The sequence below is a fragment of the Oncorhynchus kisutch genome, linkage group LG24 (assembly GCF_002021735.2).
Source record: "Oncorhynchus kisutch isolate 150728-3 linkage group LG24, Okis_V2, whole genome shotgun sequence".
NCBI classification, from domain to species: domain Eukaryota; kingdom Metazoa; phylum Chordata; class Actinopteri; order Salmoniformes; family Salmonidae; genus Oncorhynchus; species Oncorhynchus kisutch.
The window spans coordinates 29,700,474-29,726,588 of NC_034197.2; the positions used below are offsets into that span (position 1 = coordinate 29,700,474).

A 26,115-nucleotide genomic window follows, 5' to 3' on the forward strand; every position below is an offset into this window, starting at 1 on the left:
GTGGACTAGGCCTCATCAGATATACTTTTCCTGATTCCAGATTCTTCAAAATTAGTATGCTGATTTGCTGTGCATACAGCTTGTTTACCAAAAAGAAAACAGTACCTAGTTAAAGGCAAGGATGCAAACCAGCAAAACTGCAGCGCTTTACAACCAGAGTTGTGTACAGCTGCCATAGACTAATGCACACATCACTCAAATGGTTTCCCTCTGTTGTTTTCGCCAAGCACACTTCCCGCACTTCCCTGTTGCCAGAGTTTTATCGGCAGTATAGGGCCTGCCATGGCTGTCAAAGGGCAGCAGACTGACATGTATTCCAGAGCTGGAGTCAGAGTAGTCAGAGAAGAGCAGACACCAGACTATTACCCCGTAGAACACCACTGATCTGTTTACTGCCTGCAGAATGAGAGAGAGAGCAAGAAGCACACAAGCCACAGGGAGATAGCACATCAAAAACACAGAGACAGAGAGGGGAGATAACATGAAAAGATTGGTAGAAATGATGATCATATGAATGCATATGAAGATGTTGATTGTGATATGTATACTACAGATAATGGTGGACGAAGAACAAAAAATATATATCAAAAAATAAACAAGAATAAGACTAAGAAGAAGAACTAGAAAAATACATGTTTTAACATTGCTGTTGTATTGCAGAGGGAACAGGGAATCCACCAGAATGTTTCCTTTATGATGGACTGATGTCAGTTCAAGTCTAGTTTTGATTTACATGGCATGAATTCAATGTGAAATCAACAAAAAGGATAAGCATGTCATTGGATTTAAGGTCCTTTCTCAACAAGTCCGTTATTTATGAAAAACATATGAGCATGTCTTGTTTATGACGCCATTCACATCGATTGCGAAATATCGTTCTACCGCAATCTGTCAATTATTTAGTCGCATCAGGTTAGATTTTTGGCTCTTTCCGCATGTGAGAATAAGCTGTTGACCAATACAAATCGTTATCTGGGACAGGTGCTGTTTAAATGAATTAAATAGTGTATTCTTTTGCATCAGTGCCACAACATATCAATTTAGCCAATGTGATCAAACCACAGCAGAACTACACATCACCCTCACCATTCAAAATTCCCTGCCAGTTCATTGCCAAGGTGGTAGCTTATTTTATAGCCATTCAGCAAGCAAGCGGATCGATCAATGCTTCTCTCCTCGAATAGGCCTATTAGTTTAAAACAATTGCTTGAAATTGCTTGAAATAAGTTTCAAACTATATTGCTGTTTATTGTCTATAGGTTACTTGTTCGAGAGCTAGATAGAGGGGGAGAGGAAGGGCAGTGGAGATGCCCCCTGAGATGCGTGAATTACGCAAGGGAACATGGAAGAAGACAGAGAGATACAGTATGTAACTGGAAGAAGAGAGAGAGATACAGTATGTAACTGGAAGAAGACAGAGAGATATGTTACTGGAAGAAGACAGAGAGATATGTTACTGGAAGAAGACAGAGGGATATGTTACTGGAAGAAGACAGAGGGATATGTTACTGGAAGAAGACAGAGGGATATGTTACTGGAAGAAGACAGAGAGATATGTAACTAGAATAAGAGAGAGAGATATGTTACTGGAAGAAGACAGAGAGATATGTTACTGGAAGAGGACAGAGAGATATGTTACTGGAAGAAGACAGAGAGATATGTAACTAGAATAAGAGAGAGAGATATGTTACTGGAAGAAGACAGAGAGATATGTTACTGGAAGAAGACAGAGAGATATGTAACTAGAATAAGAGAGAGAGATATGTTACTGGAAGAAGACAGAAAGATATGTTACTGGAAGAAGACAGATTGATATGTTACTGGAAGAAGACCGAGAGATATGTAACTGGAAGAAGACAGAGAGATATGTTACTGGAAGAAGACAGAGAGATATATAACTGGAAATAAATGAATATACTACTGATTCATGCGTATAGCATATTAGGCTATATATTATAGGCCTCCTAAAGTGAATCTAGGTGACCACTTGTGATATAGGCTATCCTAAAAGAGAAAGAGAAAAATATCCACCGTGTTTAACCTTATCAATAAGTGATTGCACAGATTTAGAAAAAGTACTCCCTCAAATTCAAATGTAGTGTGAACACAACCACCCATTGCTTCACTAAAACTGATCAACGGCTGATCATTAGACTGTGGACAGGCTGATCATTAGGCTATGGACAGGCTGATCATTAGACTATATACAGGCTGATCATTAGTCTATATACAGTCTGATCGTTAGGCAATATACTGTCTGATCGTTAGCCTATATACAGTCTGATCATTAGGCTATATACAGTCTGATCATTAGACTATATACAGTCTGATCATTAGGCTATATACAGTCTGATCATTAGGCTATATACAGTCTGATCGTTAGGCTATATACAGTCTGATCATTAAACTATGGGCAGGCTGATCATTACACTATGGGCAGGCTGATCATTACACTATGGACAGGCTGATCATTAGGCTTTATACAGGCGGATCATTAAACTATGGGCAGGCTGATCATTAATCTATGGGCAGGCTAATCATTACACTATGGACAGGCTGATCATTAGGCTTTATACAGGCTGATCATTAGAGTCTGGGCAGGCTGATCATTAAACTATGGGCAGGCTGATCATTAAACTATGGGCAGGCTGATCATTAATCTATGGGCAGGCTAATCATTACACTATGGACAGGCTGATCATTAGAGTCTGGGCAGGCTGATCATTAAACTATGGGCAGGCTGATCATTGGGCTTTATACAGGCTGATCATTGGGCTTTATACAGGCTGATCATTAGAGTATGGGCAGGCTGATCATTAGACTATGGTTAGGCTGATCAATTGGCTTTATACAGGCTGATCATTAGACTATGGGCAGGCTGATCATTAGGTTATATACAGTCTGATCATTAGGTTATATACAGTCTGATCATTAGGCTATATACAGTCTGGTCATTAGACTATATACAGTCTGATCATTAGGCTATATACAGTCTGATCATTAGGCTATATACAGTCTGATCATTAGACTATATACAGTCTGATCATTAGGCTATATACAGTCTGATCATTAGACTATGGGCAGGCTGATCATTAGACTATGGGCAGGCTGATCATTAGTCTATGGACAGGCTGATCATTAGTCTACGGACATGCTGATCATTACGCTGCGGACAGGCTGATCATTAGTCTATGGACAGGCTGATCATTAGTCTATGGACAGGCTGATCATTAGGCTATGGACAGGCTGATCAAGTCTATGGACAGGCTGATCATTAGTCTACGGACAGGCTGATCATTAGACTACGGATAGGCTGATCATTAGACTGTGAACAGGCTGATCATTAGACTGTGAACAGGCTGATCATTAGAGTATGGGCAGGCTGATCATTAGACTGTGAACATGCTGATCATTAGGCTTTATACCGGCCGATCATTAGAGTATGGGCAGGCTGATCATTAGGATTTATACAGGCTGATCATTAGACTATGGGCAGGCTGATCATTAGACTATATACAGTCTGAACATTAGACTATATACAGTCTGATCATTAGACTATATACAGTCTGATCATTAGACTATATACAGTCTGATCATTAGACTATATACAGTCTGATCATTAGGCTATGTACAGTCTGATCATTAGGCTATATACAGTCTGATCATTAGGCTATATGCAGTCTGATCATTAGGCTATATACAATTTGATCATTAGCCTATATGCAGTCTGATCATTAGGCTATATACTGTCTGATCATTTGGCTATGGACAGGTTGATCATTAAGCTTTATACAGTCTGATCATTAGTCTATGGACAGGCTGATCATTAGGCAACGAACAGGTAAATAATTAGACTATGGGCAGGATGATCATTAGGCTTTATACAGGCTGATCATTAGACTATGGGCAGGCTGATCATTAGGCTTTATACAGGCTGCTCATTAAACTATGGGCAGGCTGATCATTACACTATGGACAGGCTGATCATTAGGCTTTATACAGGCTGATCATTAGTCTATGGACTGGATGACCATTAGGCTATGGACAGGTTGAGTGCATGTGTTTCTATTTTCTAATGGTTGTGAATTTCATCTTCATATAGCCTATATCACAGCTGTCTCTATATCTCCTCCTTAACACTTTCCTCCTCAATTTATATAATAGGCTACATTGGTTTAACATTATTTTATAGTGTAGATTCATTTCTGATATCTTACAGAAAACTAAGGCAAGGTTTTTAATACGGTTTTGGGAAAGGAGAAATGTGATTTGCTTATATGCCTGAGTGAGATGTGTTTCAGGCGGCTTTGATTGATGGATCCTTTTAGGTGGGTGGAAGAGTTTGCTAATTCTCTATATCTATTCAAAAAGTTTCCTAAAATTGGCCTTTCCTGTCTGGGCTTCATCTCTTTAATCAGATAGAGAGAAAACTGTAGGCCGCAAGCCTCATGATGGTCAGCATATGTGTGAGGAATGACTACAGGTGCCAGTTTTGCATTTATTCTCTTATTATGGGTGCAACTGAATGAAGCATAGCCAATCTCATTTCATGATTCATCCTATAGGATGAATAGCCTATCTTAATATTTCCAGTAGTATATTCTTTTTCTCTCATTACTGCATCCTCTCTAGCAGGGAGGAACTGTCGTTCAGTGCAGAGCCCCACATTCTTTTGCAATAAATAAATAAATACATAAATAAATAAATACATATTTTGGGGGGGCATTGCCTCTTTTGCATGTTATTTTGGCACTAATATATGTCACATATCAGTTTGCAAACAATGTAAAAAAATATATATATAATTGAGTTAATAAAGCCGCATACAAACATAGTCTCTTTTTTGTTTTCTTGAGTAAGGCAGCTCCAAAATGCAGGTGTTTCAGCCTAGCTCAGTGCTTTCTGTGGTGCTGGGCGAGCCAGCAGAAAATAGGAGCATTGCGCCGTAATTGGCTCAGTGTTCTGTCACTCATGGGAACATTACGTGATCGCCAAGTTTAAGTCCTTAGTAAGGGTAGACATCCAAAATTTCAGCCCTTTGGGTCCTGGTTTAGAGTTATATTACAAGTGCACTTCCAAGAAGGCTCAAGGTCATTGGCTACAGATAAAATGACGTCAAATTACTTATGTACAGGGGCTTTGATTGGACTGATTATGTCAACATCTTACTTTCAAAGTCTTAGCTAGCAGTCATCATCATGAATCAAGTCGACAATCTACTAGTAAATCCTATTTAATCCTTGTCATATGAATATAAATAATGAATATAAATTATAGATAAAATGTGTCGGTGCTCATCAGCCATTGGACATACAGATTACACAAGAAGTTGGAAATCGCAAATACAGCAATGAGTGGTTTGTAAGGAATCAGTGGCTAACTGCAAGCGTTGCAAAGCAACTACTAATGTTAGCCTGCTATTCAATGGAGTTGCTGTTTGTTTTGTTTTCAGAATTCCCACCATAAATCCAGAGAATGCCAGACTTTGATGACAAAGTTTGATGACAAAATTTGCCCAAAATGACCGCCATGCCACCTTCACAAGGTGAGTCCAAAAATGTCTTGTATGCTGCTGCATAAATGATGTAATATACCAGGGAGATATGTATACTGTAGCTAATAAAGTCATTCTAAGTGTATGTTGTGTAGTAAGCTGTTAGTAACCCATGTGCCTCGCCCCAATAATTTGGTCTATTTTCACCAACACAGTTTTGTAAACACATCGTTTGTGGCCAGTGTGTGCTTGTTGGCAAACTTTTTTTTGCAATTTACAGCTTTGACAGTGCAACTGATAGTAGTGTGGCTTGCACATGCAAATTCAGCACACAACATTCTATAATAGAATTGCGTTATTTTGATGTGTCTGTTGAACAAACTCACAACAAACTCACAATCCTATTGCAGCTGATTGCCTTACAATTGTATGTTGTTGAAATATGACGAGTATCTTTTTTGATGCGAAAAGACCCAAATTGCGTTCAATGTGCCTCACCCTAATAATTTGGTCTATTTTCACCTCTTAATTCTGCCTACTGTTCTAACTTGGTGGTGTACATGTAGCCATTAACCTGTTTTAGAGAAATGCAATCATCATATATTGAAAGAACTTTCATTGTCTGCTTATATTCCCCCTTTATTTATCCTACGGTTCTGGCTTGGTGTACAGGGATTATTTATCCTACGGTTCTGGCTTGGTGTACAGGGATTATTTATCCTACGGTTCTGGCTTGGTGTACAGGGATTATTTATCCTACGGTTCTGGCTTGGTGTACAGGGATTATTTATCCTACGGTTCTGGCTTGGTGTACAGGGATTATTCACCCTACGGTTCTGGCTTGGTGTACAGGGATTATTTATCCTACGGTTCTGGCTTGGTGTACAGGGATTATTTATCCTACGGTTCTGGCTTGGTGTACAGGGATTATTTATCCTACGGTTCTGGTTTGGTGTACAGGGATTATTTATCCTACGGTTCTGGCTTGGTGTACAGGGATTATTTATCCTACGGTTCTGGCTTGGTGTACAGGGATTATTTATCCTACGGTTCTGGCTTGGTGTACAGGGATTATTTATCCTACGGTTCTGGCTTGGTGTACAGGGATAATGCTGTAAAAATGGCCCATGTTCTGAATTCTGTCACTGGACATTTCAAACATGCTGAACAAATAGTTATGTTGATTAAACCACATTTGTTTAAGCAAGTCAGCCATATCAGCTATGTTTTTTTTAAGGCAGTAAATGAGGCTGAATGAACTGTTTCACTGCCAGACAAGGCTCCGCTGATAGCCAAGTGTAAAAGTGGTAAGGTGTTCGGACAGCTTTATGTAGGCCCTAACAGTTTGTGGGCACCGTTTGTCACCGTTATAGTGCAATTAATGTATTGTTTAGGGTTGTGTTGTGTAGTGGCTTTTCTGGCATGCAACCCAAATTTGTTTGCCCCACCAAGATGTACATGCTAAAATCTCCACTGCTGTCTGGCCACATTGAACAACGTGTTGCCACTAAGAATGACTGCAGAAGTGTTGGTGACATTATGCACATTTCTGGAAAAAGTGGAAGGAAAAACGCATTGGACTTGGTGTGAATGGTTTAGTACGTCAAAATCGGAATCTGTATTTTTTCCCAAATTTGGGAAAAGATTGCACACAGTATTTGAGAAAAGGCCTTTAGGTAAAAATAAATAAATAATGAATTATGTTTTTGATTTTATTTGTATCCAATCACTTTTCCATGTTGATTCAACTTCATCACATTGAATTTTTGGGTTAAATTCACATGGAAATAACATAGATTCAACCAGTTTTTGCCCAGAGGGAGGTTATGGCTTACAGTTTCATAGCAACGGACAGATTTATTGATGGTTGACACATTTGATTGGCCTTCTAACCCCACTGGAGGCAAAATCCATTGATAAATAACAGACTATTGATTGAGGATTGTTCATTCAGCCGAATAGATGAAAGATGAGTGGACTGTTAGTGAGAAAGGGAGTTCAAAACCCTTATATTCTCTCATCAATGGCCAATCTGTAGGGGTCAATTGCAGTTTAAGCAACCCCATTTGCTAGGGAATGGATATGGTTATTTGCTAAACGTCAATTGTGATTGAGTTCTTCCCCTAATCAATGTAACTGTCAGTCGGAGATGGGCTTTGAGAGTGTTGTTAAAATCCTGAGGGATTCGCATCAGAAAACAGTAATCCTGTCAACTGATTTCGTATGTATGCTCTTGCTGCAGCACCATGGCGTACTTTCCAGGCTCAGAGGACACACACACACACACACACACACACACACACTGCAAGGCTGAGAGAAAGAAAGGGAGTGAAAATGGAACACTCACCACCATCCCCAGAGAAATATAGCCAGGAGTACATTTCAGCTAATCAAATTCTAAAGCAGTCATCTTGTGAATTTTTAAGGGGTGAAATCAACAGGTCTTTATGCATGTCTACCTGCAGTTCAAGTTGGTCCTATTGTAAAAAAACAATCCCCTTCCTTCAATATACCCCGTCATTACGTCGTTTTGATGCCCCGCAGATTTATGACTATCCGTTGACAACAGACATACTTAGATGGCCTTAGAGCTTGCTGTAATAACACAACTGAAGGACAACCAATGAATCCTAATGAAGGCTTATTGTATATAGTGAGAGGATACACACCACGGGTCCCCCGTCTCCCCTACCGTCTTTCTAACACAAACATGTACATGCGCACACACTTAAACACACACACACACACTTAAACACACACACACACTTAAACACGCACAAACACAGACACACACTTAAACACGCACAAACACACACACACACACTTAAACACACACACACACTTAAACACGCACAAACACAGACACACACTTAAACACGCACAAACACACACACACACACTTAAACACACACACACACTTAAACACGCACAAACACACACATACACTTAAACACACACACACACTTAAACACGCACAAACACACACATACACTTAAACACACACACACACACACACACAAAAAGCCACATATAAACACAAACACTATTTTCCGTAAGAGGCTTTTAGCAGTCTTCTTTTCTATCAGTGATGCAGAACTCAGGTTGAACTATCTTCACATCTCTTGCCAGTCAGTCTTCCGTGTGCATGCCCGTCCGCATTAGACTCCTCCTCACTAAGACGTCCAGCAGTCTATACATAACAGTGCCACCAACCTCTGGGGACAACAGGCTGGCCATGTGAGCAGTGCACTTCCCACTTAGTTAGGCTGCCATCAGACTGCAAAGTGTCTTGTGGAATGTGAGTCTGTGACTCTGTGTGTAAGGAAGAGAGGATTTGGGAGGAGGATGTAGGGCGGGAGGGTGTGGGAGGGTGGGGGAGGGGACATGTTCACAACGTGAATCTGAAGGTCCCTTTTTTGCTGGATGTTTTGGGGCTCCTCTGCATTTCTTCAGTTGCAATTCTTTCACGCGTTGAGAGGGAATTCTCCCTGACAAGCAGTTGAACAGGATTAGACTGTGTGGAATAGGATTCTAAAGCACCATGTATGAATGAAGAGCAGGAAGAGGGGAGATGGGGAAGAGGGGTGGAGGGAGGGAGGGTGTAAAAAAGGGGAAAGCTTCTGGAGGCTTCAAAAAGAATATGCAGAACCAAAGCTTAACAGGAGCCGCCACCGAGGAACATGCACCACCTCTCGAATGGCACACACCCGCAGTCTAAAATGGCAGCACAAAGACCACACACAAAATAGGAAACAATCTAATGCATTTGCCAACTACCAGCAGTGCTGTCAGAATGAGAAAGTGATTTGAAAGTGATTAGCCTCATATTGCATGTATGGAATAACAGATTAGGTTTAAGGACATGTACAGGTGTTTGGTAATCCAGCTACAGCACATGGACAGGAGGAGGAAAAAGAGAGAGCCAAAATATCTATTTATTTATTCTGGGCCATGCTGTATAACTGTAGTACTGGGATAAGGACTTTTCTGTACAAAACAAATCTGGATACCCAAGGCCAAATATTACATTATTCTGTTCACTGAGAACACATTTTAGGTCAACATATTTTAGGTCAGGTTCCACCACTGCTGTTTTATCAAAATGTCTGTTGAACAAACTCACAATCCTATTGCAGCTGATTGCCTTACAATTGTATGTTGTTGAATCAAGATATATTTATATATTTTTACAGTGAATATGAGGGGAGTTAAGTTAAATAGGCCCCCTGTTTTCTCCAGGGTATATAGAGGCTTGGTGGTAATACATGGCTGGATGGGTGAGTGAACAATAGCCTGCCCTCCACTCACTGAAGCCTGGATGAGACCCCTGCATTCCCTCCTTATGCCTTAGACTGGTTCTTATGGGCTGGGCAAGGAAGGAGGTACTTTGAGGTACGTTGAAGTACGAGGTGCGGTGTTATACGGTGAAATACTAGGGAAATGTAGCTGTAAGACATGCATGATGGATGCAGAGAAAGTGTTTACGACATTCAATGCCGATAAATTATACAGATCATCATGGGCCAAATGGGAGTCCATCTACCCCACCCCCAACGGCATATCCAGGTGCTACCCCCAACGGCATATCCAGGAGCTACCCCCAACGGCATATCCAGGAGCTATCCCCAACGGCATATCCAGTAGCTATCCCCAACGGCATATCCAGGAGCTACCCCCAACGGCATATCCAGGAGCTAACCCCAACGGCATATCCAGGAGCTACCCCCAACGGCATATCCAGGAGCTACCCCCAACGGCATATCCAGGAGCTATCCCCAACGGCATATCCAGTAGCTACCCCCAACGGCATATCCAGGAGCTACCCCCAACGGCATATCCAGGAGCTACCCCCAACGGCATATCCAGGAGCTACCCCCAACGGCATATCCAGGAGCTACCCCCAACGGCATATCCAGTAGCTACCCCCAACGGCATATCCAGGAGCTACCCCCAACGGCATATCCAGTAGCTACCCCCAACGGCATATCCAGGAGCTACCCCCAACGGCATATCCAGGAGCTACCCCCAACGGCATATCCAGGAGCTACCCCCAACGGCATATCCAGGAGCTACCCCCAACGGCATATCCAGGAGCTACCCCCAACGGCATATCCAGTAGCTACCCCAACGGCATATCCAGGAGCTACCCCCGACGGCATATCCAGGAGCTACCCCCAACGGCATATCCAGGAGCTACCCCCAATGGCATATCCAGGAGATTGGGTTAACAAGGTTTCCCAATCTCCCTCTGACAGACGGTGTCTGACCTCAGGACCGACCACGTCACCCACAAAGACAGCTGGGTTGACTGAGGGATATTTTTTACTTATTACATTAATATTGCATTTGTCACCTACACTGGAAGTGCATAAACCAGGGCTTATTTACAATGCTTGGGCTCGAAAAGGCCATAGAGGACAGTGTATGTTTGTTTCATCATGCTGGGAGTTGTCTTTTACACTAAAAGGGGTCCATTTTCAGTTTGATAATTGCTCCTGGAAGTCTGAATAAATTATAATTAGAATTCTTATCAGAGTTTGTTCTGTATCTGGGAGAATAAACTCGCTATCAGAGAGCTCTCTGTGTCACACTCCGAGTAAAAGCCAATTAGCAAGACTAGCTTTGGAGAGAAAATAAAAAAGCTCCAAAACCACTGGCACGGAACAGTTCCACAAGAGCTTTGTCTTTTTATATTCTGTGTGTGTGTGTGTGTTTTTTAATGTGTGTTTGGTTGTTTTGGTGTTCGCGTACATTCTTGCGTGCCTGAGTGTGTGTGTGTGTGTGTGTGTGTGTCCACATGTTTGACAGTTGACCTCTACCCGCTGGAGACATAAATAAAGGTGCTCTAGATGGGAGTAATTGACCCTGTGCTGTCACACGCATGAATGTGCAAATGGCCCACTGTGTTTAGAACAAGCAGACACATTTAACCTATGACATTTCGTGACAGCTTAGTGTGCCAGTTACACAACCCATCTCGCCTACATGTCCGTGTGTCTGTCAGTGCTTTGGGATGTCTGCTGAATAGGTCCGTTTTTCTGTCAGGCTTCAATCTACCTCGCCTCAATCGTACTGATGATTCTTTGGGAAAGGGCGAGAGACAAAAACAGAGTAATGTCGGTCAGACTATGAGAGGACATCAATGCTTCACCTAGACAGCTTGTCTGCAGGGGCTCAGTCCCCTGACAGAAGGATAAGGCAGAGTTCACCTGATTTCAATACAAAGTTACGCCTCTCTCTTTGGGAAAGAAAGGAAACAGGAAATAGCAGGCAGCCATCCCCTGATGTCAGCAAAACATATACAGTTGAAGTCGGAAGTTTACATAGACTTAGGTTGGAGTAATTTAAAACTCATTTTTAAACCACTCCAAATATTTCTTGTTCACAAACTATAGTTTTGGCAAGTCGGTTAGGACATCTACTTTGTGCATGACACAAGTCATTTTTCCAACAATTGTTTACAGACAGATTATTTCACTTATAATTCACTGTATCACACACAATTCCAGTGGGTCAGAAGTTTACATACACTAAGTTGACTGTGCCTTTAAACAGCTTGGAAAATTCCAGAAAATTATGTCATGGCTTTAGAAGCTTCTGATAGGCTAATTGACATCATTTGAGTCAATTGGAGGTGTACCTGTGGATGTATTTCAAGGCCAACCTTCAAACTCAGTGCCTCTTTGCTTGACATCATGGGAAAATCTAAAGAAATCAGCAAAAAAATAATTGTAGACCTCCACAAGTCTGGTTCATCCTTGGGAGCAATTTCCAAACGCCTGAAGGTACCACGTTCATCTGTAAAAACAACAGTAGGCAAGTATAGACACCATGGGATCACGCAGCCATCATACCACTCATACCGTGTTCTGTCTCCTAGAGATGAATGTACTTTGAAAAGTGCAAATCAACCCCAGAACAGCAAAGGACCTTGTGAAGATGCTGGAGGAAACAGGTACAAACGTATCTATATCCACAGTAAAACAAATCCTATATCGACATAACGCTCAGCAAGGAAGAAGCCACTGCTCCAAAACCACCATAAAAAAGCCAGACTACGGTTTGCAACTGCACATGGGGACAAAGATCGTACTTTTTGGAGAAATGTCCTCTGGTCTGATGAAACAAAAATAGAACTGTTTGGCCATAATGACCATCGTTATGTTTGGAGGAAAAAGGGGGATGCTTGCAAGCCGAGGATCACCATCCCAACCGTGAAGCACGGGGTGGCAGCATCATGTTGTTGGGGTGCTTTACTGCAGGGGGGACTGGTGCACATCACAAAATAGATGCCATCATGAGGAGGAAAATTATGTGGATAAACTGAAGCAACATCTCAAGACATCAGTCAGGAAGTTAAAGCTTGGTCACAAATGGGTCTTCCAAATGGACAATGACCCCAACCATAGTTGTGGCAAAATGTCTTAAGGACAACAAAGTCAAGTTAATTGAGTGGCCATCACAAAGCCCTGTCCTCAAGCCTAGATGCAATTTGTGGGCAGAACTGAAAAAGCGTGTGCGAGCAAGGAGGCCTACAAACCTGACTCAGTTACACCAGCTCTGTCAGGAGGAACGGGACAAAATTCACCCAACTTATTGTGGGAAGCTTGTGGAAGGCTACCCGAAACATTTGACCCAAGTTAAACCATTTAAAGGCAATGCTAACAAATACTAATTGAGTGTATGTAAACTTCTGACCCACTGGGAATGTGATGAAAGAAATAAAAGCTGAAGTAAATAATTCTCTCTCCTATTTTTCTGACATTTCACATTCTTAAAATAAAGTGCTGATCCTAACTGACCTATGCCAGGGAATTTTTACTGGGATTAAATGTCAGGAATTGTGAAAAGGTGAGTTTAAATGTATTTGGCTAAGGTGTATGTAAGCTTCCGATTTCAACTGTATATATATATTTCACTATTCATTCCATGGGCCAATAGTTGCTAATGGACACTAAGGATTTTAGGCTGAGGAAGAGGCCTTCCTCAAACGTGGGAGAATGCTCGCAATACATAGACCGATGAAATACTAAAAGATGATCTCTCAGAGGTTGAGAACAACAACTAATTTGTTTGAACAATCTGTAATAATTGAAGCGTTTTGTGTAATTGTTGTTTCTCATTTCTATAGTGCTGTGTGAAAGAACAGGGAAATGCAAACATCTTCAGAGAAAATCAGCCTCACCCTGGCAACAGTATTGATCAACACTCGTGGGCCCTCTGAAAAATCTATCCCGTGTCAATTTCCCAGCATTAACAGTTCAGCGGCCACTCACACCTTGAAAAGACAGCAGCGATATGTATTGTCTGGCAATGAAAGCAACAATCTGTATTTAACTTCCCTGCTGTTCTATTTATCACAGGGGGAGATGAACTGTGCTGTGTTACATACAGTATATGGTGACGTCCACTGAAATCCTCACTGAAGGACCACAACACGGATGCACTGCTCTGAGAAGATGACTGACCCCTCTGACTCTGTCCATAGAGTTATATTGAGGACAGAGGGAACATTCCAGAATTTATTGGATTGTGCACTGACTGGAGTTGAAGAGAATATGACAAAGATCATGACTGACTGATACATCACAATGTTTTAACCTTCATCAAATAAAAAAGGGTACATTTATATGAAGAGGATCTCACCTTATGTTGGGATGTATTGTCTACTTAATTTAGGTAGCACCTCAACTCCAGTTGTTCAACCACAGACATCTTCATCCGCTTTATTATTGACAATGAGAAGAAAATGAAATCAGGCACGGCTTGTCTGATAAAGTATAGAGCCGTTAATCCCGATTTTAACAGAAGAAATTCCACTTTACCTTTTCTATCACAACGGAACAGGTGTTTCATTCAGCGTTTGACTAAATTAATTCTCCACTTGATGGATTGGATTTGAAAACATTTTGTGAAACTTGTAATTGCTATCACAAATGAATCAGTTGCAGTGATGAGTGTAAATGAGCAGGGAGCTATCATCCCCGGATTCTATTGACTCCCACTGGGATTCTACTTAATCAATGTGTACTATCAATATGATCATCAAGACAAGAACATGTCTAAGTGGGAGAGAAAGAGAAAAACTTAGAGGAGACTGTGCTGTCTCAATATTGAAATCGGTTGGAAATCGAGACATTTAAACAAATCTTTCCTCCTGAGGATTTGTGTAGAGTTTGACTGTGGGGCTCAACATAGCCGGTGACAGCTATATGATGGCAGCCAGCGCGGTGCAGTGGGGAGAATTAGCATAAATGCAGAGTGATTGCCTGAGCAAACGGAGGAAGGAGCTGTGTGACGGCGCCTGTGTCAACCCACTGATTCCCCGAGCCTGATTACTACGCTGATGCCACAGCACACACCCCACCTACACTGCTGCAGCCTGACACACAGACAGACACTGGAGCACCTGAGATAACGGAATTAGGGACTTATTGAAGTATCCTTTCTTTCCCCAAGGAATCTTTTATGGGTCGACAAATCCCATGATAACTCCAAAACTTTTCTACTATGTGGATGAGTTTTAATGCTATACTCAAGGAACATATTTTAGACATAATCACTTGCATTTGGGAAAGGCATGACAATTATAGTCCTTGGGATGCCTTCACTCTAAGGAGAATCCTGATTTGTAATCTTCCATTGATAATGGAAGAGGGAATTTACCCTAAAGATATTGGAACCATCAACAAGCATGTCCACCTGACAGCCACAAAGCTCCTGAGACCAGCATGACTGGAGTGGTCTGGTAAAGATTGGACTTGGTGTTAAGAGAAGGGGGTAATAGTGTGTGTGTGTGTGTGTGTGTGTGTGTGTGTGTGTGTGTGTGTGTGTGTGTGTGTGTGTGTGTGTGTGTGTGTGTGTGTGTGTGTGTGTGTGTGTGTGTGTGTGTGTGTGTGTGTGTGTGTGTGTGTGCGCGCTAATGTGGCTGGGCCTTTCATAAAGCAGCATGGTAAGTACTTTGATGGCTTCTGTCTCTATTAAACAGCTACTTAGTGTGCTTGCCTGTGCTTGGTTTAATTGATTTTGGAAAACAGACAATAACAGCATTGATAGTAAGTCACAATGTTTAACCACAAGTCAATAACACAAACACTAAAACTCATGTTTTCTACTTGGCCTTCCGAACAGCACATCTTATATCTTCAAATGAGAGAACGTGCTTAGATGTTGGCTTGTACTATGGCAAATGTATGCACACTATTTTAAATAATTGTATATTTTGCTATAAACATGCATTTTTAATAATTCATTTGCTGTTTTGCAGCTCTGCAGGGTGCCTCATTCCAATGCAGTACTAACAGTGAGCGTGTTCTGCTGCTGACTTTCTCAAGTACGCAGGGCTATGAGGAACACTTAAACATTCTACTGTGGTCACTGTGTCTCATTATCAAGAGTGCAAAGCTGTCATCAAGGCAAAGGGCGGCTACTTTGAAGAATCTCAAACATACAATTTATTTTGATTAGTTTAACACTTTTTTGGTTACTAAATGATTCCATATGTCTTATTTCATAGTTTTGATGTCTTCACTATTATTCTACAATGTAGAATACAGAAAATCCCTTGAATGAGTAGGTGTGTCCAGACTTGACTGGCACTGTATGTGACCAGTAGGCCTAGTGGATGCACAGTTAATCCTCCGTCATTTGGTTACATTCATTTCTGTTAATGCATGTTTTAATTATGGTAATTTAGCCTATTTTCTCATTATTGGAGTGGAAACAATGTTTGCAGAGTTCACAACCTGCTACACTCGTGAGAAACAAGTTTTGGTTCATTTCATAACCATTTACAAGCTGTGTCAATTGTTTTCATTGTCTTTTGTTTGGAGTGCTCCATGTGAGCAATGATAATGGGTCTGATTTCTGGAGAGGAACATACAGAAGGGAGAGCACACAGAGAAGTAGGTCGTACCTGGTCTGCCGCATGCATATGGAGTTCTCATTTGGGATGTCTGAATTCTGATTGTCTTAAAGTCACCACATCCACCACTAATAATATCAGCTTCTCTGTCATTTTTTCTTCACCTCACAGTAAGTCAACAAAGTCATTATTTTATTTTATTTTTACATATTTTGCAAATAATAATAGCTCTTCACAGTATTTGAAAAATCTTTCCAACACTCTCCCGGCCACCATAATCACCATGAAAAACAAATCATGATGTAATGATCCCACGGTGCATTCCGAAAGCATCAGACCCCTTGACTTTTTCAAAAAAAATTCACGTTACAGCCTTATTCTAAAATGGATTATATAAGTAAAAAATCCTCAGCAATCTAAACACAATACCCCATAATAACAAAGGTTTTTAGGCATTTTTGCTAATTTATTAAAAATACAAAACAGAAATACCTTATTTATATACTGTAAGTATCAGACCCTTTTCAATGAGATGCAAAAATTTAGCTCAAGTGCATCCTGTTTCCATTGAACATCCTTGAGATGTTTCTACAACTTGATTGGAGTCCACCTGTGGTAAATTCAATTGATTGGAAATTATTTGGAAATGCACACGCCTGTCTATATAAGGTCCCACAGTTGACAGTGCATGTCAGAGCAAAAACCAAGCCATGAGGATGAAGGAATTGTCCGTAGAGCTCAGAGAGAGGATTGTGTAGAGACACAGATCTGGGGAAGGGTACCAAAACATTTCTGCAGCATTGAAGGTCCCCAAGAACACAGTCATCTCCATAATTCTTAAATGGAAGCATGGTGGTGGCAGCATCATGCCGTGGGGACGTTTTTCAGCGGCAGGTACTGGGAGAATAGTCAGGATCAAGGCAAAAAGGAACAGAGCAAAGTACAGTGAGATACTTGATGAAAACCTGCTCCAGGAGCTCAGGACCTCAGACTGGGGTGAAGGTTCACCTTCCAACAGGACAACAACTCTAAGCACACAGCCAAGACAAAACAGGAGTGACCTCAGGACAAGTCTCTGAATGTCCAAACATCTCTGGAGAGACCAGAAAATAGCTGTGCAGCAACGCTCCCATCCAACCTAACAGAGCTTGAGAGGATCTGCAGCGAACAAATGGGAGAAACTCCCCAAATATACAGATGTGCCAAGCTTAGAGCATCATACCCAAGAAGACTTGAGGCTGTAATCACTGCCAAAGGTGCTTCAATAAAGTACTGAGTAATGTCTGAATACTTATGTAAATGTTATAGTTCTTTTTTTACATCTAAAAAACAGGTTTTGCTTTGTCATTATGGGGTATTGTGTGTAGATTGATGAGGGGGGGGGGGGCAATTAATCAATTGTGGAATAATGCCGAAATGTAACAAATTGTGGAGAAAGTAAAAGGAGTCTGAATACTTTCCTAATGCACTTTATATCCAGTGGAAACGTAATAAAAACAGCTGTCTGTCCCTAGCTCATTGGTTTGGGGAACTCTAGGCAGACAGAGTAGAGAGATTCATGTTATTTGAAAGATCCAGAATTTTCATCCGGATATTTTTTTCAGTTTGTATTTTTATCAGCTTTAGGGCTATGTATTTTAGTTAGGTTAGTTGACAATGGAAGTTATAGGCCTACTGCTGCATTGGCCTAAAGGCTATTTCGGAGTTCCATGTACTCATTTCTTCAGCCGCCAATGGATCACAGTGTAGACTATCAATGCGTCCATATGGCAGAGGGTGGTGCTCTCCCTTAGTTGAATTGGAACTTATAGATGTGTATAATTTTTAATTCTGATTTTTATGATTAACCACGTGACAATGATTTTAAGAAACAAAAACATACTTATTGAAATAAACTGTTCCACAAAAATATGCATATAAAAAATAATCATAACAGAGTTGCCTAAAGACCCCTTTCTGTGTTTGCAAACATTGCCGCATGAGGGCAATGTGCGCAAGTAGGTGGCAGAACAAGGGGGAGTTCTTATAGAACGCCAGCAAAAAAAAGCCTCTATTTACATATTGCTTATGAGTGCATTTCACACTACTATTGGATTATAATTGGATTTTAAGGCTCCTATGAATGTTCTGCTTAATGTAATGTTTGTGTCATCGTAAATCAACTGCGTTTTACAAAAAAAAACAACACTAACTTCAACCAGTAAAATGGCTCTTTGGCTAGCTTTTGTTACAACCTAAACTCAGCAAAAAAATAAATGTCCTCTCACAGTCAACTGCATTTATTTTCAGCAAATTTAACATGTGTAAATATTTGTATGAATATAACAAGATTCAACAACTGAGACATAAACTGAACAAGTTCCACAGACATGTGACTAACATAAATTGAATAATGTGTCCCTGAACAAAGGGGGGGTCAAAATCAAAAGTAACAGTCAGCATCTGGTGACAGTCACCACCAGCTGCATTAAGTACTGCAGTGCATTTCCTCCTCATGGACTGCACCAGATTTACCAGTTCTTGCTGTGAGATGTTACCCCATTCTTCCACCAAGGCACTTGCAAGTTCCTGGACATTTCTGGGGGGAATGGCCCTAGCCCTCATGCTCTGATCCAACAGGTCCCAGACATGCTCAATGGGATTGAGATCCGGGCTCTTCGCTGGCCATGGCAGAGCATTGACATTCCTGTCTTGCAGGAAATCACGCACAGAACGAGCAGTATGGCTGGTGGCATTGTCATGCTGGAGGGTCATGTCAGGATGAGCCTGCAGGAAGGGTACCACATGAGGGAAGAGGATGTCTTCCCTGTAACGCACAGCGTTGAGATAGCCTGCAATGACAACAAGCTCAGTCCGATGATGCTGTGACACACCGCCCCAGACCATGACGGACCCTCCACCTCCAAATTCATATCATTCCAGAGTACAGGCCTCGGTGTAACGCTCATTCCTTCCACGATAAACGCGAATCGGACCATCACCCCTGGTAAAACAAAACCGCAACTCGTCAGTGAAGAGCACTTTTTGCCAGTCCTGTCTGGTCCAGTGATGGTGGGTTTGTGCCCATAGGCGACGTTGTTGCCGGTGATGTCTGGTGAGGACCTGCCTTACAACTGGCCTACAAGCCCTCAGTCCAGCCTCTCTCAGCCTATTGCGGACAGTCTGAGCCCTGATGGAGGGATTGTGCGTTCCTGGTGTAACTCGGGCAGTTGTTGTTGCCATCCTGTACCTGTCCCGCAGGTGTGATGCTCGGATGTACCGATCCTGTGCAGGTGTTGTTACACGTGGTCTGCCACTGCGAGGACGATGAGCTGTCCGTTCTGTTTCCCTGTAGCACTGTCTTAGGGGTCTCACATTACAGACATTGCAATTTATTGCCCTGGCCACATCTGCAGTCCTCATGCCTCCTTGCAGCATGCCTAAGGCACATTCACGCAGATGAGCAGGGACCCTGGGCATCTTTCTTTTTGTGTTTTTTAGAGTCAGTAGAAAGGCCTCTTTAATGTCCGACGTTTTCATAGCTGTGACCTTAATTGCCTACCGTCTGTAAGCTGTTAGTGTCTGAACAACCGCTCCACAAGTGCATATTCATTCACTGTTTATGGTTCATTGAAAAAGGATGGGAAACAGTGTTTAAACCCTTTGAAATGAAGATCTGTGATGTTATTTGGATTTGTATTAATTATATTTGAAAGACAGGGTCTTGAAAAAGGAACGTTTATTTTTTGCTGAGTTTATATCAATGAGTGTTGGCATTCTAACTAACAACTGCTTCATCCAAAATAGTTATTTTGCAAAGATAACATGTGCGCATTGGCGCACGCAGACGAACGCCTGTGCCCGGTCTAGTCAGCATGTTAGTCTGACATGCACACCTCACCGGCTACATTGCGTATTCGAGCATTGCAAAATAAATGTACACATACATGTTATTCAATCATTTCACCCACACCGCTCGTTTACTGTACGTGACCGAGTGTCTGCATAGCCAAGCATTAAAATAGAACATGGTTCTATTTGAGACGCTCCATAGGTGAGATGAATTAAAGATTGCTAACTTAAAACAAATGATCTTTCCCTTTTTATCCGTGGATTAATCCTCGGAGTGGAGAAACACATGATTTTGTTTGACTGCGGCTCAAAATTCGACAAAGAACCAGCTAAAAAGAGAGCATATACAGTACCAGTCAAAAGTTTGGACACACCTACTCATTCCACTGTGCTTCTGCATTTTTACTATTTTCTACATTGTAGAATAATTGTGAAGACATTAAAACTATGAAATAACACATATGGAATCATGTAGTTACCCAAAACAAATCAAAATGTTTTATATTTGAGATTCTTCAAAGAAGCCACCCTTTGCGTTGATGACAGCTTTGCACACTCTTGGAATTCTCTCAACCAGCTTCATGAGGTATTTACCCGGAATGCATTTCAATTAACAGGTGTACCTTGTTAAAAGTTAATTTGTGGAATTTCTTTCCTTCTTAATGCATTGGAGCCAATCAGTTGTGTGGTGACAAGGTAGGGGTGGTATACAGAAGATAGCCCTATTTGGTAAAATACCAAGTCCATATTATGGCAAGAACAGCTCAAATAAGCAAAGAGAAACAACAGTCCATCATTACTTTAAGACACGAAGGTAAGTCAATCCAGAAAATGTCAAGATCTTTGAAAGTTTCTTCAAGTGTAGTCGCAAAGATCATCAAGCGCTATGATGAAACTGGCTCTCATGAGGACCGCCAGAGTAATGGAAGACTCAGAGTTACCTCTGCTGATGAGGATAAGTTCATTAGAGTTATCAGCCTCAGAAATTGCAGTCCAAATAAATGCTTCACACAGTTCAAGTAACAGACACATCTCAACATCAACTGTTCAGATGAGACTGCGTGGATCAGGCCTTCATGGTTGAATTTTTGCAAAGAAACCACAACTAAAGAACACCAATAATAAGAAGAGACTTGCTTGGGCCAAGAAACACAAGCAATGGACATTAGACTTGTGGAAATCTGTCCTATGGTCTGATGAGTCCAAATTTGAGATTGTTGGTTCCAACCGCCGTGTCTTTGTGAGACGCAGAGTAGGTGAACGGATGAGCTTCGCATGTGTGGTTCCCACCATGAAGCATGGAGGAGGAGATGTGATGGTGTGGGGGTGCTTTGATGGTGACACTGTCTGTGATTTATTTAGAATTCAAGGCACACTTAACTAGCATGGCTGCCACAGCATTCTGCAGTGATACGCCATCCCATCTGGTTTGCGTTTAGTGGTACTGTCATTTGTTTTCAACAGGACAAGGACCCAAAACACCTCCAGGCTGTGTAAGGGCTATTTGACGAAGGAGAGTAATGGAGTGCTACATCAGATGACCTGGCCTCCACAATCACCCGACCTCAACCCAATTGAGATGTTTGGGATGAGTTGGGCTGCGGAGTGAAGGAAAAGCAGCCAGCAAGTGCTCAGAATATGGGGGAACTCCTTCAAGAGTGTTGGAATAGCATTCCAGGTGAAGCTGGTTCAGAGAATTCCAAGAGTGCGCAAAGCTGTTATCAAGGCAAAGGGTAGCTACTTTGAAGAATCTCAAATATAAAATATATTTAGATTTGTTTCACACTTTTTTGGTTACCACATGATTACATGTGTTATTTCATAGTTTTGATGTCTTCACTATTATTCTACAATGTAGAAATAGTACAAATAAAGAAAAACCCTTGAATGAATAGGTGTGTTCACATTTTTGACTGGCACTGTATATAACATGCAACTAACTGGATTTATGTAAACTCTCTCAGACACCATAAAAAGCATTTAACTTATACATTTATTGGCCAACAAGTGTTTAAAAGGCCTTTAATGTGTAATTATAACATTACATTATTATTTTTCTTCATACAAATCTCCAAACCCATTTTTCTTTGTTTTACAGCACCATTAAATGTTCTATGAATATTTTGGCATTTTCTTTCTAGATTTCGAACATAAAACATTTATATAGCAAATATTATATTTTGCAATACAGTGATTAGTTTTTATTTTTGATTGAGAAAAGGATTGATCTTCAGGAGGTTAGCCATCAGTGACAGAGCTGACAAGCCATCAGTGACAGAGCTGACAAGCCATCAGTGACAGAGCTGACAAGCCACTGACGTAGCTGACAAGCCATCAGTGACAGAGCTGGCAAGCCATCAGTGACAGAGCTGACAAGCCATCAGTGACAGAGCTGACAAGCCATCAGTGACAGAGCTGACAAGCCATCAGTGACAGAGCTGACAAGCCACTGATGTAGCTGACAAGCCACTGATGTAGCTGACAAGCCACTGACATAGCTGACAAGCCATCAGTGACAGAGCTGACAAGCCATCAGTGATAGAGCTGACAAGCCACTGATGTAGCTGACAAGCCACTGATGTAGCTGACAAGCCACTGACATAGCTGACAAGCCATCAGTGACAGAGCTGACAAGCCATCAGTGATAGAGCTGACAAGCCACTGATGTAGCTGACAAGCCACTGATGTAGCTGACAAGCCACTGACATAGCTGACAAGCCATCAGTGACAGAGCTGACAAGCCACTGACGTAGCTGACAACAGACACTCAAAACAGACATATTTTTGCCTCAAAAGTTTAATCCAAACATTTGTAAAATATGTAAAAGGATTCATTTGAAAATCCCCAATAAAAACAACCATTCTATCAGATCTTTCAGACTAGGTTGCCAGCCAGGCAACATTTAATCCACCTTGAAGAAAGGGAATGGGAGATTGAAGGAGAGGGAGGGATAGAGCAGAATTTCGCAAACTCGTTCCTGTGGCCTCCTGCCCCCCATGTGCACGTTTTGTTTTTTGCCCTAGCACTACACAGCTGGGGGGGGGGGGGGGGGGGGGGGGGGGGGGGGGGGCAGGAGCTGTTCTTTCAGCACCACCAGGGAAGCGCAACAGCCCACTCAAACTGTCTCTCAACCTTTTCTCATAATGCAATGAGGCCAACAAATACTGTAGATATTACGTGTTTTATTTTACAGCCTAAGACACCTAATAAAATAGGACTAGCTTACACATGTTGTTTTAAAAATAAGCATACAGTATGGGGGAATTTTCAGAGGTTACTCACCTGAAAGAGGCGCAAAATATTGGCGACCATAATCGATACAGAACTTGCCGAGGCGCCAATGACTCCAACCACTTTCTCGGGCTTGACGAACAACGGCGGTTCTCCATTGGTGCACCTCACATCCGAAGTGTCCTTCTGTATCAAAGCCTGAACGAAAGTTAATGATTGTTCCAGCGCATATGTATCTCTCGAACAAGTATCTAGCACCCGGGCGCCTAAGGTGATGTTGGGTAAAAGTTGATCGTCGAGGTTGATTTGATCCAGAGCATACAGCATGGCCTCAAGCCGATGGATCCCGTTCTCCTTTTTGATATCTCCACAAGGCACGCCGTCGGTCCCTCTGGTGTGCACGGGGAAGAGACCACCCAGGGTCAAATGTCCCTCAATCCTGATAGAATGGGGTGCGTAAACTTCTTGCGACCGCGCGAAATCCAACAACGTTCTCATCAAACAAAACACTATCCATAGAAAGCGAGGGTTCTGTTTCAGTCCGAAACCGTAACGAGCCATGATGCTCTGATAGCTGAGTTAGTTTTAGGGAAAGGGAAGCTGTAAACGGCCTGTTACCACCCAAATGGCTGTAAAGTTTGTCAATACGAGCCCATTCCTATTACCTAGGAGGAGATTCAACAAGCTGCATTAAAAAAATCGAGACGCATTCGGTTCCTACTCAGGCAAACTGCGTCCATCGCTTGATTACCAGTGCTCGCTTAGCTTGTTGAATAGAAAAGAAACTGACAGGGATACAAATCGCTCAGTGAAAAGAGGTAATTGACATCCATTTGTCTGAGAAAACATTAATAAAATAGTTTACGCCAAAAAATATGCATGACAGTAGGCTATCACTCAAAGCAACACCTAGATGAGTAGGTTCACAGTAAAAGAAAAAGGGATCCGATCAAAACTGAGAAAAATCCTAATATATCTTTCACAGAATTAAAATACCGAACAGATCAAACAGCCTTTAAAAATGCTCTTTGATATTAGATCCAGCAGAACTGGGTGACATCCTTTTCGCAGAGCCAAACTTCACATGAGCGCAGTGACGGATCTGGCGTGTCCGCTACGATCTGCCTGCTGCGTGTCGGTCGACCCGGAGTCCATATCATCACAAAATATCTCCCCAAATGAAACGCCTACCGTTGGTGGGCATTCAGACTCTTCGAACTGGACGAAAATGCTAACAATCTCTACTTCTTTATTTCCTTCTCCTCCGCCCCCCCCAAAATCATATAGTATACAAGTAAGACAAATGAATGACTCACAGATGGACTCACCATGCACGATTAGTTTTCACCCGCTTTCCCTGAGACGTCATTCAAGCTGCTTGACCCCCTCCCCCCTCCCGAGGTGAATCACTTTTCAAGGTTTCCAGCGATTACGGTTACCTGTAGAAAGTCATATTTTCGAGGTTTGGGAAAGTGTGTCAACTCCTCTCTGTCAGTGCTTCGTCTTTACATTTCTCAGTCAAGGATAACATTGTAAACCACAGTTGTTATTGTATCCCTCTGATTGCATGTAAGCTCCTTCGTTATTTTGCCTTCTTCACATTATCGTCATCGGTGCGCACTGAGCAAAGGAGCAGCCCTTTCTACATCACGCAGTCGTTCGGGGGTCCGTTGAAATCCAAAATCTCTCTTTTTCTCCCTCGCCTCTCGTCTCCCTCCCTTTCTCCACTCTCCAGTCACTCTCCCTCTCATTACACACACGCACTCACACACTCCACCCACCTAATTATACATTTGCTTAAAACATATCTCAAATGGACACGATAATATACAGTTCATCTGGGAGATTTTGTAAATCATTTGACAGTGCTGATTATGTAGACGTTTCACGAATAGGCTATAGTACACGACAGGAAGTCGATCCAACCGCGTGATTAGCCTACAATGTAAACTATTCTAAGATATAGGCTTATTTTATAATAAGCGGCCTATTTGTACAATTTAAAACAAGAACTCGGATATTTTGATGTATCCAACATTTATTGCTCAGAGCACACTAAATGTTAGCCTACCAAACATGAAGGCCTACCCCCCTGCAAAGGAAATGTCAGAGAGACAGAGCATTGAACACAGACATTTTTGAAGGGTGCCAACTGGTCGCCCTGGCAACCCCTTCTCCACAAGACACTTTCTAATTCTTCTTTGCCATCCCCCCATGCTGTGACACCGGTAGTGAGGCATAACTACACCCTGGGTTATAATATCCTATAGCCTACCACCTAAAAGCTATCAGCACCAAAACAATTTAAACTCTAGCGGCTGGTTTCACGTACATAGATTAAGCCTATATCCTTGGACTAAATTCAGAGTGCGAATTACACCGTGACATGGGGGGTCTCTATTGGGTGCCACAAAACATTTTTACAGGCCTAATAGTAAAGATGGCATTTAAACAATAAAAATACAAATTAATTACCTTTTATTATCTGATTGTCAAACAACTCACTTCAAAAAGTAGGCTACCAGTGCATGTTCGTCCACTCCAAAATAATGACAGCATCCAGACAGTGCACTCACTGCATGTGCACTTGCTCCATTCTATTAATGGAAATGAACAACTGTTATAAAACACCAAAAAGTGTGCCTAATTCAATTTGACGATTGCGGCTTGCTGACAACTGTACCTTTTTGTAGC

The 26,115-nt window shown here is 41.8% G+C and overlaps 1 protein-coding gene across 1 annotated transcript in view; it reads right to left on the minus strand.

The window, feature by feature from the left end:
* The window catches only part of LOC109868959 (metabotropic glutamate receptor 7), a 125,549-nt gene extending 100,386 nt beyond the window's left edge, over nt 1–25,163 (minus strand). The window contains exon 1 of the mRNA XM_031804360.1: nt 23,473–25,163. Within this exon, the coding sequence (XP_031660220.1) occupies nt 23,473–23,982 (510 nt within the window). The 5' untranslated portion in view covers nt 23,983–25,163. The remainder of the gene's footprint in view (nt 1–23,472) is intronic.
* Nucleotides 25,164–26,115: the final 952 nt, after the last annotated feature.